Source organism: Pelobates fuscus, chromosome 6 (genome assembly GCF_036172605.1).
Source record: "Pelobates fuscus isolate aPelFus1 chromosome 6, aPelFus1.pri, whole genome shotgun sequence".
NCBI lineage: Eukaryota > Metazoa > Chordata > Amphibia > Anura > Pelobatidae > Pelobates > Pelobates fuscus.
In genome coordinates, this window is record NC_086322.1 from 282775777 (window position 1) to 282792568 (window position 16792).

At 38.9% G+C, this 16792-nt stretch overlaps 1 protein-coding gene and 1 long non-coding RNA gene across 2 annotated transcripts in view; both read right to left on the reverse strand.

Annotated features, from left to right (window-relative positions):
- Window positions 1-7319: 7319 nt before the first annotated feature.
- The window catches only part of LOC134614992 (uncharacterized), a 420807-nt gene continuing 411334 nt past the window's right edge, over window positions 7320-16792 (reverse strand). Inside the window, exon 2 of the long non-coding RNA XR_010091281.1 lies at window positions 7320-7905. This is a non-coding gene — a long non-coding RNA (uncharacterized LOC134614992). The remainder of the gene's footprint in view (window positions 7906-16792) is intronic.
- ADAM11 (ADAM metallopeptidase domain 11) overlaps window positions 8026-16792 on the reverse strand; it is a 46950-nt gene continuing 38183 nt past the window's right edge. The window contains exons 21-27 of the mRNA XM_063459316.1: window positions 15180-15279; window positions 14974-15093; window positions 13409-13577; window positions 12422-12536; window positions 11539-11629; window positions 11296-11313; window positions 8026-9480 (exon numbers count right to left, since the gene is read on the reverse strand). Of these exons, the coding sequence (XP_063315386.1) occupies window positions 9465-9480; window positions 11296-11313; window positions 11539-11629; window positions 12422-12536; window positions 13409-13577; window positions 14974-15093; window positions 15180-15279 (629 nt within the window). The 3' untranslated portion in view covers window positions 8026-9464. The remainder of the gene's footprint in view (window positions 9481-11295; window positions 11314-11538; window positions 11630-12421; window positions 12537-13408; window positions 13578-14973; window positions 15094-15179; window positions 15280-16792) is intronic.

Genomic DNA, 16792 nt, shown 5'->3' on the forward strand with positions numbered 1-16792 from the left:
CTTAACGTAAGGAGTAAGTAGAGAATGGTCTAGGAACAAGCCGAGGTCGAGGGAACGAGAGGACAGGTAAGCGAGAGACAAGCCGAGTCAAAGGGTAACAGAGATAAACAGGGTAGTACAAACAAGCCGGGTCAGAACCAAAGAGACAACTAGAATACAAGAGCACTGAGTGACTAGACAGGCTAGAACCACGACAGGGCAATGAGCAGATGCCGAAAGCCTTACTTTATACCTTGATTCTAGAGGGTAATCACGCCCCCGACGAGTCCTGATTAGTGCTCGGGACTTGACTGACAGGTCGACCCGGGTTGGCGTTATGACGTCGACTACTGAGCGTCGCGTCATATAAGGAAGTGGATCCCTCGCGGTCGGCTTGTAAATGGGCGAGAGAACCGCGAGGAACGGAAGAAACAACCCCTCTGGGAGGATAAACGTCTAAGTCTCTCACCTCCTCTGAGGTAGAGACTACAGGTACCCTGACAGTCACTTTATAAAAGTTGAATAGTTAGCACGAAACAAATACAGCCATAACTGGTCTAGAATGTGAGATAATCGATCACTTATTTTCTAGACCACACAAAGGATCGGATGAATGTGCTAAAGTATTCTGGAAAATTTAAATTTTGGGCAATTTGTAATAAAATGAAGAAAGCGAGTTCTGAAATACATTGAAAGTGCAAAAGTACGAATAGAATATGCATACAGAATGTGACTTTAGATAACATTCGTTATGTCCTTTGTCATTTCCTATGCTTCCTGTTTGTTTGTTTTTTTATTTCTGACCATTAGTTGATTTTGAACGTAGAAAATTGATAACTCCACCACCAGAGCAATAAAGAGTTATTTTATTGCACTAACCTGCAGGTAAATTAATTATATCATAGAAAAATTTCAATATTAATTAGCCTTACATTTTTAAGTCATACACTGCATAAATTCTGCAAAAAAAAATATATATATTTTTTAAATTAAGCCCATAAAAATGACATACCTGATGTCTAATTGCGTTTCTGGGAGGAAGATTGAAAGACGACTCTTACATACATCAAAACAGAAAAGCTACATATTTAATTTATCCTGTAGTATGTAGTATAGTACAATATGTATGAAGCCTCACCTGAAGATGTATTTGAAAATATTATAACTAATTTATCACTGGCTGGTGACAAAAACAGAGGGAGCACAACAGAAGGGGAAAAAAGGTCAGATGCGATTTGTGCTGCTTTTGAACTTTGGCAAAAGCAACTAAATCATACATACCTTGGAAAGCAGAAAGTTATGGAAAAATGCCACTATGTACCTTTTGTTACAAATTATGCACCATTATTCAAGGGTAAATGTAATTAAAAATCCTAATGTGACAGTAGTCACCATCATTGGGATCATAAAACTGACACTTTATGTAGGTTCTCGGATTACTCTTATGTTTAAGCCAACCTGTTCCCGCTATAGGTGCAGGGTGTGTAGTGTAATATTCTTTAAAGGGACACTCTAGTCACTAAAACAACTTTAGCTTAATGAATCAGTTTTGGTGTATAGATCATGCCCCTGCCGTCTCACTGCTCAATTTTTTGCCATTTAGGAGTTAAATCACTTTGTTTATGCAGCCCTAGCCACTCCTTCCGACATGTGACTTGCACAGCTTTCCTAAACACTTCCTGTAAACAGTCAGCTAATGTTTACACTTACTTTATTGCAAATTCTGTTTCATTAAGATTTTATTTTCTCCTGCTCTGGAGCCTCCTGTATGTAATTAAAGTCCCATTTACAGAGCAGGAGATACAATCTTTTAAAGTAAGTTACATCTTATTGAAAGTGAAACTTGTTTTTTTTGCCAGTGGAGGTGTGGCAAGTGCTGCAAAAACAGAAACAAAGTGATTTAAGCTCTAAAGGGCAGTGGATTGAGCAGTGAAACTCTCTACACTAAAACTGCTTCATTAAGCTAAAGTTGTTTTGGTGACTATAGTGTTCCTTTAAGGCAGGTTTTCCCAATTACTGTTTCCCTTGGAACCCTTTGATAAGGTATAGCAAAACTTTGGAACCCCCCCCAAAAAAGTGTGCTGTAGAGCAAACCTTTCAATGAGCAGAGTTTAATGTTCTCTTTTGCTGGCAAATTATTTTTATATATCTGGTTTAATTGTTGACAGTTGTATTCGCATGTCTGCAGTTGCGTCAAGTCGATTTCGATACTTTGTTTTGTTTCAGAGTAGAGCGAGAATCCAGCTTCACATAAGTACGTGCTGGCGAACGTGATTGCCCGCTTGGACAATTCTGGATATTCTTTGTGTAAATCACCCCAAAAAGCAATAAGAGAAACTTCTTTAAATTTTTTGTCTTCGTTGACTGTCAGAAGTTATATCGATCAGATTCTCAAAATCTACATCAGAAAAATTGTCTGGCTTGTCTTTTATCAATGGATTTTGAACCCACTCATTATTGTTTCTACAATTTCATTGCGAATTTCATCTTCAAGTTCAATTTCTGATTCTTCAAGAAAATCCTTTAGTGTTGGCAAAGAGTTCAAATTATTTTGCTCAACAGATGAGGTCCAAACCTGCAGCTTACCAGGCAGTGAAAATATTTTATCTCTTGCATTAAAAATATTAGTGTTTGGGGGGCGGAGCCTGACTGTGGTGCCGAGCAGACACATTATCTGTGAGCTCCCAGGCCTGGGCCTAATTATCAGAGAAAATTGCGGGCAAATCGTCTAATCTAGAACCCCAACATACCACATCTTGTTACACAGAAGTTGCTGAACCGGGGGATACCCCACATGACCAGAATGCCTGGAAATCTTGAACTTAGGCTTGGGGCCTACCCCATTCTGAGCAGGCCGCTCTCCCAGCCCATAAACGAACACGGAATCCACGGTACCCGGCTACCCCCCCCCCTCAGGACCGGTGGGGTTTATCCCGGTCCCAATCGTTACATCCCACATACCTCCGTGTACCCCAGACAAGAACACAAGCCTCAACCACGCACCAAGCCTGCAGGCCGTTCGCACCCCAAAATGGCGGACGTGCAACCCAAAGGGGTATGTGCGCCATTGGAGTACAGCCTCAGCACAAATGAGCCTCTGACCACCCGATTAAACAAGCTGTTTGATACCTTCTGGGCACGGATCGAGGCCAGACATGCGGCTACACAGAAGCAGGTGTAGGAGAGCAGGAGCACAGAGAGACAACAGTATGGCGGCAGCCGGAGTTGGGCTGGAACACCCTCAGGCGCAATCATGAAGAATCAATCTGCAACTACCAACACTAGCCCATCTGGGCCAAAGGCCACCAGTGGAGAGACCCCGGAGCATCTACCACGCAGGCAGAGGACCGCCCGCCGCAAGCAGCAAAACACCACCAAGGCTTCCAGACCTACCCTAACAGGGAAGGACACGGTCTCCAGAAGCTCCCGAGTCAGTGGCTACAGGATGCTGGCCTTACAGCTGGCCCGGAGCGGGAGGGCACAACCGGCTTGCTCCTGGCTGTCCGCCAACCTTTCCAACCTTTGCAACTACCCAGCGCCGCTAATACAGACCCCACCAGAGGGAGTGGGGTGACCACCTAGCGGGCGGTCCCCACCATACACGGAACGGGACGCTACCCACACACACATGGATGCTGATTCCATATGTCTTGATGCCTATGATAATGCAGAACTCATGTTATCCTATGTTTATTTTCTCTCTACTTTATGCATATGTGCACTGACACAGAGTTTCCCCTTTACAACCCACTGCCAATGACACTACCAAGCCGGCCACTTTACTCCCTAGACCGTGATATCACGGAAACAGCTATTACCCGAACGGCTGCCTTATACAGCATGAGCCCCACAGTTTAACTCCGCTATGAATAGCACTTTGCTAGACCAAGACAACTAACCTACAACCCATCACTTGCGCCAGGTGGCGTTAGCAAAACCAACTTACCCCATCGAAACCACTACTTGATAGCCCACCCACACTCCCTCAGATTTATAGAATACACATGTCTACACTGCGTCCACGGAGATATGCTCAGAGCTCTTAATACGTTTCTGAGCTTAGCACCCATCTTGTCAGATTACTCAGCCTGCTTTCTATTATTATTCGTATAACTTGTCTAACCTGACTAAGCTGTTCAACCTTGTTACTTTCTATTATAAAACTGTGTATGCATTCTCCCTACCCCAAATGTAATACGTGAAACTATGCTTGAGGAGTGCCGTTGGGGTACCTCACGCTTGTCTGTTAAAATCAAATGCACTACAAAAATACAAAAAAAAAAAAAAAAATACAAAAAAAAAAAAATATTAGTGTTTTTTCCTTGGAGTGATAAACATATGTCATTTAATTTTGTGAATATGTCTGCAAGATATGCTAATTTGGATAACCACAGAGTGTTTGTTAATCGATCAGATAATCCAAATTTATGATCCTGGAAATATGCAAACAACTCGATGCAATTCAAACATTCTATCAAGGAATTTTCGTCGTGATAGCCAACGGACGTCTGAATGCAAAAGCAGAGCAGAGGGGTGACTATCCATATCTTCACATATAATTTTAAATAGTCGTGACTGTAATGGTCAACTTTTTATAAAATTATGAATCTGGACCGATTTGTCTAGCACAGTTTTAAGTGAGATTGAAATATTTTTAGCTACCAGTGCATGTCTATGAAGAACACAGTGGGAACTGGTGCTATTTTTTTGCTACATTTCTTATTCGAGTCACAGCGCCTGCCACTTTCCCAACCATTGCTTTGGCGCCATCACTGCACACATCTACACATTTGTCCCAATTTATACTGTGTGTGTTCATGAACTTCTGGATACAGTCAAAGATGATCTCGCCAGTGGTATGAGTTTGCAAAGTTTCACACGGAAGCAAGTCTTCTTCAATCTGTTTGTCAAAATTATATCTGACAAAAACCAACAAAAATTGAAAGTCCTGCAACATCTGTGGACTCGTCTAACTGCAGCGAGTACCCATCACATTGATGCAGTCGAGAAATTAGTTCAGTATGGATGTCATCAGCAAGATCATGAATACGGCGCAAATCTGTGTTGTAGGAAAGTGGCACAGCCTCAACTTAAAATACATGACACTATTTCTTTTGCACATGGTTTTATTAGTGATTCCCCAAATGTGTGTGCTTCTCCTGCAAGTGCTATGCGGTAACTCACTCTGTAAGAAGCCTCTGTGGCTTTTGCATTAGCATGTTGAAATTTTTTGCTCATAAATTGTTTACTCTTCCGATACTCCGTTAGCTTACGTTTAGTAAAATTAATGTCTTTATCTTTGTACTCTGCGTGGTTTTGCTCAAAATGATGTCATTTAGCAGGTGCTAATGTACTGTTTGGCAATATTCTATTGCAAAGTACCCATTGTGCTTCAGGACAATCTTCATTTCTGGCACTTGTGGACCCAAATGACAAGTAGCTATCATCATATTTTCTTTTCTATGTTTGAGAAGAAGATTGGCTAGCATTGTGTGCGTCTCTCTTTCTCTTTTTTTTGACTTGTCACTAGTCTCTGCTATTTGAGGAACAGTAGATACAACTATTTCGGGCATGTTTTCAGGATGTTTAGTTGTATCTTCTTTTTCAGTTTCTATTAGTGCCGAACAGGTAGAAGTAGTAATCATTTTTCTCTGAAGAGTTCCCAGCTTTAACCAGTTTTCCAAATTCCTAGTTGTTTATTGGTAAAAAAAAAAATACAGATCCCACAACCTGACTGAAAAGGATTCTGATTTTGATATCGCTCTTAGAAAGAACTGAACTTAAGCAGGAATTTTGAGTTAGACTTGGAGGAAAAAGATTTGAACACTTTCCAAAATACAGTTAAAAGTTTTTTGCCCCTCACAGAGTCTTTCAATGCCCCTGACAGAGCCTTTTAATGTCCCTCACAGTCTTGTAATGTCCCTAACAGAGAATCTCAATGCCCCTGACAGTCTTTCAATGTCCCTGACAGAGCCTTTTAATGTCCCTTACAGAGTATTTTAATGTCCCTCACAGAGTCTTTCAATGTCCCTTACAGAGCCTTTTAGTTTCCCTAACAGAGAATTTCAATGCCCCTGACAGTCTTTCAATGCCCCTGACAGAGTCTTTCAATGCCCCTGACAGAGTCTTTCAATGCCCCTGACAGAGCCTTTTATTTTTGCTAACATAGAATATCAATGTCCCTACCTAACAGAGCCTTTCAATATCCCTACCTAACAGAGCTTTCTATGTCCCTAACTAACAGAGCTTTCTATGACAATAACAGAGCTTTAACTATCAGCTCCACTCTCCATCACTCCTTTACCACGAGTGACAGAAAATGGGCGACGGCAGAGCTGGCTGGCTGACGGCTGGGTGGGCTGGCTGACGGCTGGGTGGGCTGGCTGACAGCTGTGCAGGCTGGCTGACGGCTAGGCGGGCTCTCTCATGGCTGAGCTAAGTGGCTGGCTGATGGCTGGACGGGCAGCAGGGCGCTGGGGCAGGCTCTGACGGCAGGACGTGCTGATGGCAAGGTGGGCTGATGGCAAGGCTGGCTTAAGATCTCTCTCCCGCAATCTCTTATGAGATCGCGATTGCGCAATCTCTGCTGTTTCTGACCTTCCAGGAACAGCAGGCAGTGGCGGCAATCTTGGATGTGGCGAAATGCCCCGGAATCCCAATTTTGTTCAAGTGGAACACCAATTGGGAAACACTGCTTTAAGGAATGTCTTGTATAATCTCCAGTCTGGTTGTGGGGCCTGTGCAGCGCCACCTTCTGGTTTAAATGAGTATGCAACAGTTATGTGCACAATGTAGCTTATGCAGGTAAAAGATATATTACCACTTGTGTTTGTCTTCCTAAACCCCATGTATGATTGGGTGTAAGTAAAAATGGAACGGACAAAAAGGTTCACAGTAGATCTTCAAAGCTGGCCTTAGGCCTCCTCAAAAGATGCCAACCCATGCACAGAAGAACTAACATTCCCACAGGGCCTTATGTAGATTTAACTGTTTTCTGAGTAATTCTGCTCTGACCCATCTCAGTTGAATTCATGAAAGTCCAAAATGTCTTGTGGAGCAGTTTCGTCAACTTATTCCTGCAATCAATTTTGGTTCAGTAGCTCCTCTTTACCTTCTTACGGAGACAGAGCATGGGGGAACCTGGGTTAAGGTAAGGGAAACATTACCCAAACTGTTAATTTGCTCTGATCTGGGCACTCCAAAACCTCTCTTCCAACCATGGCATCATACCCAGAGCATTGTGACCCGTATTTTTAAGCATGCAGTTTGAAAACCTTTATTTTTCTATTGAGGATTCATTGTATATTGACAACAAAAAAAATAACACACAAGCCAATATGTCTCATGGGAACATTCATTTTATTTACTTTTTATTTTTTTTGTAATAAAAGAATACCTTTGTAATAGATCCCAACAAGTTCCACGTTGAGGTTCAATAGAAGTGTATGTTAGAAGCAGTTACAGAATTAGAACTAGATTCCGTCCAAGCCTTCGAGAGACATTCGTCACACTGTTTAACAGTGAAGTCTTTTGGTGGGTTGCACTAAATCATCCAAGCATGGTATGGCGTCCAGTAGAAATGTGCAAAGTTCAAAACTGACATAGAACCATTGAGGAGATCAATATATTTCAAAGAACTGTGATTTTCTGAGACTCATATGACATGTCCATTTCTAAGATGAATGCCTGAACATATTTCCTGTTATATTTGTATTCTATAGTGTCTTGTTCATGTCCAAATACTTTGACAATGTGCTGGATCTCAATAGGGCAGTGGCAGTGAGTTAAACGAGACTCCAAATGTCATTATGGATGGCTGAGACACTGCATTGTTCGTTTGGTATCCATAGAATGACTGAACACCTTTAGAGGCTTTTTGGGTCGCAGTCACTACTGAGTTACCTGTAAAACCTGACTGTCCTTAAGCTCCAGGCATAGGGCACAGTGACAATGCTATTACTGAGCTTTCCCATACACCCCCAGTTGCATCACAATACAAATATAAGTGGTATGTGAAGTTCCATTTGAAGAGTTTCCTTCAGACGTGATGTGACAGACATTTGGTCATTTACCAGAAATAACCTGGGACAATACATTCAGAGCAAGAGAACAGCTAGGCTATTCCGACCACTGTAGGTGCTGAGGAAAGTTCATTAAATTTAAAACCATCAAGAACACAAAGCTTTAGAGGTATAATTAGTATTTACAAACTTTAGAGTTTCCGGTAGACACATGTATCAATAATAATTAAGCAGTATTTGTAATGTATTACAAGAACATTTACTGGATTTGGGTGTAATTGATTTATGTCTCTGCTTTCCTTCTAAACATATACGAGTCCCGGACTTTTCAAAAGGCACTCTAGACTTTTCATACAACACATAATTGTCTGTGGGTCTAGATATTTTTCGGCCACAGATATCTAAGACCCATTCCATCCATTCTCTATTTATGATGTCTCTGGCAGTGGGTAGGCCATTTGGGATATTTGTGCCTAGAAATGCATTTGATATAAATCCAACACTTTCCTCCCTCTACTTTATTCTACTCTATTCTTGGTTTTAGTGCAATTCATAGATGATCATTTAGTAGTGCGTTAAAAGATAAATAAATAAGTTCAATGCCTGTTAATTAGAAAAGTGACTACAAGTATAGATCAGATAGCATGGTGTAGGTGAGTAAGTGACTTAATTAGAGATTATATAGATGTATAACTTGTTTTTTAATTCCAGAGGGGCCCAGAAACATGGTCCTCTTTGGCAAAAATACTTAAAATAGTTTGGACAGTATGTTACTGTAAAGTGTTTAGAATAAGCGGTTGGTCCTATTTGAGGTCAAAATACATTTTTAATAATACATGTAATTGGTCCATCCCGTCCAGGACTAAAGTGTGCTAAAAGTGTGGTCAAGCCCTCTTAAAACCAACTTTCGTACATGGCAGTAACATGACAGTGAAGCAGTCCTTTCCTTAGTAGGATCAAAGCTTCTTAACTAAGCTTAATTTTATTTAAGGGTATAGTCCCTCGTTAACTTAAAAATGTATCAATGAATGTGATACTTTTTAGGGATAATTCAGATCAGAACAAATTCATGGCAGTACTCCCTAGGGCCAGCCTTTTTTTTTTAATTATGGCAGTGACTTGTTTCACGGGGAAATTTCACCCTGCTCCCTCCACTTCTGTTTCCAGTAATTAGTAGGACTTATTTTAAGAGGTATGTGATTCCATCAACACTCCCAGAATCTCACCAACGTTGTTCTTGTTTATCGGCCAGTTTATTAAGTAAGTGGCAGTTTATCTTTTGTGGAAGACAGGGTAGGGAATCCCAGAAGGACTCCTTATATCATTCTTCTGTGCTTCCTCTTCCATTCTCCTTTTTTTTTTTATCTCATTATATTTTTTCCCTAGCAAGGCCTAGAGGTGTTGGGGGAATGATTGAGAACACAGACGAATACATAGAGAAAGGCAGGAAAGACATATGACCTGCTAGCCTCCTCCAGATCTACAAAGAAGAAGGAGGCAATTGTTTTTATAAAATGTATATCCAATCTTGGGTAGAATCAGATACTAAAGCCCCATAGCTACAGTGGGAGCACATGCCAAAAGTTGTAATGGAAACTGTTACACGTGATGATTGTATAGGATTTTAAACCTCAAGGAATCTTGTCTTGAGTGGTCTCTTAGTCAGAGTTGTAGGACTGTAAACAGGTGATATACACATATTTCCTATTTTAGCAAAACGTTCACAGAAAAACATCAAAGCTTTATTTAGGATTTGGGTAGTTATAATACACAAGTCCTCCATATTAAACTCTATGCACAACTGAAAGCAGGAAATGTTGTATCTTAGAGAGAATACCTGAAAAGCAACTTTCGATAGTAAATTTTAAAAAGTGAAAATCATTCATACCATAGTAGTTAGTTTTATAAAACTCTGAAAAAATATACACAAGATACCCAGATTGGACAGAAATATTTTAAAAAGTGATAACCCAAGGGGAGTATAGTATTGTCTAAACCAGGAAAGAAGCCATAAAAATTAATTATTTGTAATATTTAGTGTGACCACAATGTGTCAGAGTCAACCTTAATAAACAGAGAAGTTAGATTGAAAAAAGAAGAAAGCAGAAAGCTGCAAAAAAATGATTATCGATATTCTCCTAATAAGTGGCCATCTAGCTTTCGTATCAACGTTCAAGTTCAACGGTCGAAAGTGAAAATACTATTCTCCATATTAAAAATAGAGAGTCTAAAACTAGATTCTCGTTTTCCCTATCAGCAAAATGTCCGACGTGTGTTCCACCACGATACGCTCTTCAGGGGTACATGGGGAAAGTGTCCAATGCATTTTACCAGAGATTTTGCTAGAGATAACTTGAAACTTATCAGGAGGACTGGCAGTAAGGGCCAACTCTGTCACTTAGTGGACAAACTATGTATTACAGGTATTTTCTTTTTATGACTTTTTTTAGCTTCAGTTTACTCAGTTTAGACTGTATTGTGTCAACTGTGGTTTTACTAAAGAGTCAAGAAGAACAGAAAATATAGAAAACAGTCATAGAAATACCAGTATGGTACGGAATAACGTGATACTGCAATGCATAAATCCAAAATAATAAATCACTGTGTATTTAGGAAACAATCAAAATCAAAAATTGCATGTAGAAGAAAAGAAAGTAGAGGAGAAAAATTTAAAAATAAAACCATACACATTAAGAAAAAGCAAATTGATTCCTTTAAGAAACTCATATTGAAGTTCTTTCAAAAACGGCATCACTTGTGCAGTGTCTGCTTTATATTAGAGAAAACACGGGTTGCGATAAACCCCAAGATAGGGAGGGGAAAAAAGAAGAAAAAAAGGGGGGCACAGTTTGGGGGGAAGGAAAGAGAAATGCAGAAGTAGGAAATTATTAATGGTGGAGGAGATGACACTGAAGTAGGATGAGACAAGGGCTTTGACATCTTGCACCATGGGGCATGGGGCATGGGGTTTAGGCAGTCTTCGACTTATCTTGGGGTATTCACTTGGTGGAACTATTTCTGGTTTTCTGTCCTATCTAGGTATTTTATGGAAATGATTTAGTATTTTATAGAATTGACTAAAATGTTATATATAATTTACACTTTTTATCGTTTATTAATAAAGGTTACATTATAGGTAATGTCTCCCTGATACCTCCCTGCTTTCTGCTTAGTTCTAGAAAGAGGTTACCCCCTTTTCCTTATTTTTCGGGGATTATTCCACTCGATTCATTAGCTCTTTCTTTATTCTACAACAGATGACGAAAAGTTTTATGTAGAAAATTCTTTGCTTTACCTTCCTCTCCGGATATTCCTTTACATAAGGAGGGGGGGGGGGAAAAAGACTTTATTAGTAACATCGTAAAAGTTATGCCTCTCCAAACAGTTAAACACAATTTACAAACCTAAAGTTATCAAATAACATAAATTAATTTAAATGGCTCGCCAAATGACACTCAGAGGAAGAGTTATATGACTGTTGGTGGTTACTTGAGTGTCTTTACCAATACGAACGGTAAGTGCATTTTTGTCTACTTACTTAAAACCCCATCCGGTTCCCCCCAGTACAATGGCAGCGATCAGCACAGCTCCTGCGATGGACCCAATAATGATGTTTGTGCCACTGGGACCTGGACAAAGAGACAGATACTGGTAACTTTGTTACAAAAAAAAATCTAAAATCAGTTAGGAAAGCAGAAGTACTTCTTCCTATATTATGAACTATGCTATGGCCTCAATTTACTAATTTTACATAAGCCTTTCAAATTATTCAATATTTGTGGATAAACTTTTTAAATGATTTCTTTAAAATACTAACATATCAAAAAAAAAAAATCTATCATATATATAAAAATATATCAAGATATCAAAAATAGCAAAATGTTTCAAAATTAAAATAGTTTTTTGAAATATTGAATCATTTTGAAAGTTTATCCAAAAATATTAAATCATTTCAAAAGCTCATGCAAAAATATTAAATAGAGAACTTTAGCCTCGATTTAATACATTGATTTCAAAATGATTCAATACTGTCCGAAAAAAGTTCCAAACGATTTATCTACAGATACATCACCATTATTAAAGGCTACGGGAATTTTTGTAGTTAAGTCATTTGGAATGTTTTCAAAACAGTGTTGAATTTTGGAAATCTTAATAAATTATTTATTATGAGGTTCTCTAGTTAATAAGAAGAGTTTGGGCGTATTACCTGTCACATAGACATGAAGTGGTATAAAATAAATGAATTGTGCCACATTAGATAGTTATTCTAAGCAGAAACATAGGAAGACTGACAAAAGCCCACCTTTCTCTGGATGTTTTTTCCTTATTTTATAAATTTTTATGGCCGCATACGACCTTTGCATGGATGGATATTTTTAAGAATACGATTTTCTTTTACAATAATAAGCTTTATGTTTTACCTTTGTATCTTTCAACCACAGCAGGTGGCTTAGGAACAGGTAGAGGATCGTACACACTGCAGTCTTTTCCAGTCCAGTCTGGATGACATATACACTTTCCTTCGTTGCTGCACACCTGTGGACAGAGTTAGGATCAGAGAGATATCCGACCAGCTTCAGAGCAAAAGCTATAAGTTAGGGGTTAGTCTCCTACCTCGGTTAGCCCCCTTTTAATATATGTGGTGGATTTGGTCTCAAGTTACATCATGTTCTTAACTTAGCCACATTATATATCTCTCTGAGTGGTGGTCTTCATCTCAGATCAGCTTTTCTCTATATACCATTTAACTCCAGACCCTAAACATTCTCTCTTAACGGCTATTGTTTTGGCATAAGCAAGATGAGAAATTTTGCCTCTGCCGACTCATTTTGTCCGAAGATAGAATTTTTTTCGGGTCATTTAAAATTCGATTGTATGTCAGAATCCTATATATATATTTATTAAAAATATAAATATAGATGTTTACTGCCTCTATACATATACACCACCCGCTTTTATTTTTACCTTTTTTCCGACTGCTCTTTCCGAACATCTTTTTTTCTCTAGATTGGTTGTCTTGAAATAATTTATCATTCAGACAATGTTCGGCTGCTTTGGACACTTCCGCTACCATAAATATATTTTTGACTCTGTTCTGTTTTTACATGCCCTCATCTGATATTGCATTTTTCACAAATTGCAAAAATAAACATCGTTCAAAAACCAAAAAAAAAAAGACAGACAAGTGATGCACCCATAAGCATTTATATAAAATATTAATCAGTAACAGGTTTTAAAAGCAGTGGATCCATGGTTCCTGGAGTTGAAGTGCTCCAACTGCAGGACGTGGTAGCCATTCTGTGTGAACTGGTTACACAATCACACAAATATAATGACAGCTAAATATAAATAAAAATGACTTATTTTTCAATTTTCCACCAAAATCCTTGCAGTTTATCCCAACTTACCCCGTGGTCTGAGCAGACCTCTTCATTTACACTTCCAGGACAAGTGCTAAAGTTAAAAACCGCAGCAGGGAGGCACTTCTGTTCCAGACACATCATGTTAGGGCCACATGGGGTACCGTCTTCCACATACCCCACGTTCGAGCCATCTGGGAGCACTACTTGCCCTCCTCTGCAAGTGAGACGAAATGGATACTTGGCATGACCACGATTTATAACTAGACACATTTTTCTCACTGATATAAACATATATACAAAGACAGATAAGAACATGAGAAATATGGCCATCAAATTCATTTATGAAAATTCTTACTGTAAAAACTGAATTAGTCGGGTCTCATATATGGCATTATCACTTAGTCTCAAAGGAAGTATTGTGTATTGATCTGTTCAGAAGAGTTTGCTGAGCATAATCTGAGGCTATTGATTATAGTGGCACATTTCAGAAATGCCCAGTTAAATTTTAATGAGTATGTATAAAATGCGCACACACCCAAAAGACTTTTATCACAAACGTGACATAAACTGGTGAAAAAATGGCATTAGGCTAAGGCACAGTATACACCATATGAGATACCCTGGAATGTCTCCTTTCAAAAATGGTAGGCCTTTGTGGGGTAATTTGAACAGTCAAACTGCTATATTGCCCCAAAATGAGACATAGACCAATCAAATATCTAACTGTAAAAACTGAAATGGTCAAGTTTCTTATATGATGCTGTAGTTTCACAGAATGGTGATAAAGGCATACATTTGGGGTATTGCCGTACTCAGAATATGTAGCTGAACACAATATGTTGCTTTGTACAGTAATAGCACACATCAGGTTTACAAAATACTCTTTAAAAATTTGTTATATGTGTGTATGTTAAAAATCAATAAAAAAAATTCTCTACAATATTTAGCAGTGATTGGCAGCTAAATTTCTACATAATAAGTATCAAAATTCCCATAGGTAAGTAGCCTATGATGTCTACTTTATATAAATATATACACATATATGTGTGGCAATTTTGTTTTATTTTGCTCCTTCTATTTTGTGACCTGCAGTTACCAAAAATAAATTGAAATCCTAGACATATTATATACTCTAAATTAGAACAAATAAATTAATTTATTTTGAATTACTTTTCTTACGCTTCACTAATTATGCACACATTATTATCACCAAAACTGTGAAGAAAAAATAGTTTTGTTTTTTTTACACTTTACAAGTGTTTTTTTTTTTTTTTAAATAAATCAGAATTTATTTATGAATATGTCACATCAAAATAACTCCCTTTTTTTGTCCTTTTAAAATAGTATATAATATGTGTTGGTGCAATAAATGAGAGATTGAAAATGGCTGCTGCATAAACACATAGCAAAACTGCAAAAATTGCTGTGCTCCTTAAGTGAAAAACAAACAAATGGAGCTTGGTCCTTAAGCACCAAAACAACTTTAGTTTAACCCCTTAAGGACCAAACTTCTGGAATAAAATGGAATCATGACGTGTCAGACATGTCATGTGTCCTTAAGGGGTTAAAGAAATAATTTTGGTTTACAGATTATGACCCTGCTGTCTTACCTGCAGTCCAGGTATCGATTATGTTGGTACAAGCTCATACTGGTGATATCTCCGTTCAGCTCTCCGATCCTCGGAATTCCGGAGATATTGGAGCATAGCAAATACCCACATAGCACATCCCTAGGAGAGGCAACAAGTGTGGCTAAGGATTAGTATTTATCAGAGCTTAAAGAGTCAACAAAGACCTAAAGCACCCGTTTACTTACTGTTTGCTACATTGTATCCAGGTTTCTCCATTTTTTCCGCAGTTCCCTTTCTCGGTCCCTTCAACATTTAACTTTTCGTAGCAGTACCTGTCAGATGCGCCTTGGGTAAAACAAGCACAAGTGATTAGCATTATGGTTTGTATCTCTGTGCTACTAATACGTGTACAGAAAAATGAGTGATCTGGTGAGTAGAATCATTACCTTCAGGCATTTTGCTGTAAACACTGTCTTTTCAGAGAAAATGCAGTGTTTACATTACAGCCTAGTGATAACTTCACTGGCCACTCCTCAGATAGCTGTTAGAGATCCTTCCTGAGTCATGGCTGCCTAAAAGGCATCCAAACATTCAGTATCTCCTCCCTCTGCATGCAGACACTGAACTTTCCTCATAGAGATTCATTGATTAAATTCATCTCTATGAGGAGATGCTGATTGGCCAGGGCTGTGTTTGAATCATGCTGGCTTTGCCCCTGATCTGCCTCTTTGTCAGTCTCAGCCAATCCAATGGGGAGAAGCATTGTGATTGGATCAGGCCGCCACTTCTGATGATGTCAGCAGACAGCTTATTTTTTGAAGGCAAACAGCATGCAGATCTACAGCTTCAGGCTTGAATACAGTAAGATGTTGCTATATTTATGGAGGCATGAGGGGCCCAGGGGGTCTAGATGGTGGTTGTAACACTATAGGGTCAGGAATATATGTTTGTGTTCCTAACCCTATAGTGATCCTTTAATATATCCGTAGAGGGTGTGTATTTGGTGAGTTTATTGTATTATATATTGTATTATTTCATTCAAAACAATTGCCATTGGCCATAAAATGTGGGCTTACTCCTCATGGTTAAAATAGAGAGCTGTTTAGACCTAGAATACATGTTTTACTTTGGTTTGGCCATACCAAATACAAGATGTTTAATGAAGAGGTCTAGAAAGGGAGCTGATATCAAAAACGTTTGCCTAAGGCACTGAGACACTGATACCTTTAAATGAAAAAAGATAAATAAGGAGTTGCTTAGGCTTGGGAGGAAAAATATGTTTCATGTAGCACAGGCCTGTGATCTTAAAGGGATACTCTGAGCACCAAAACAACTTTAACTTAATGAAGCAGTTTCACAGCCTTCATGAGAAAATATGGTTTCCTTTTCAATCGGATCTTACAGCACAGTGTGTTTACTCTAGAAGTTTTTGTCTCCTGCTCTGTTAATTGAATTGTTATCATATATGAGGCTCCTGCAGGCTAATAACAGATCAGGAGATAAGAAATTTTATATTAAAGGGACATGCATCATGTGATTTTTTTTTTTTTTTTTATTTAAGGAGCACTATAGGCACCCTGACCACTTCAGCTCAATGAAGTGGTCTGGGTGCCAGGCCCCTCTAGGGTTAACCCTGCAGCTGTAAACATAGCAGTTTCATAGAAACTGCTATGTTTACAATAGGGTTAATCCAGCCTCTAGTGGCTGTCTCACTGACAGCGGCTAGAGGCGTTTCCGCGCTTCTCACTGTGAAAATCACAGTGAGAAGACGCTGCCATCCATAGAAAAGCATTTAGAAATGCTTTCCTATGGACTGATTGAATGCGCGCACGCCTCTTGCCACGCAGGCGCATTCGGC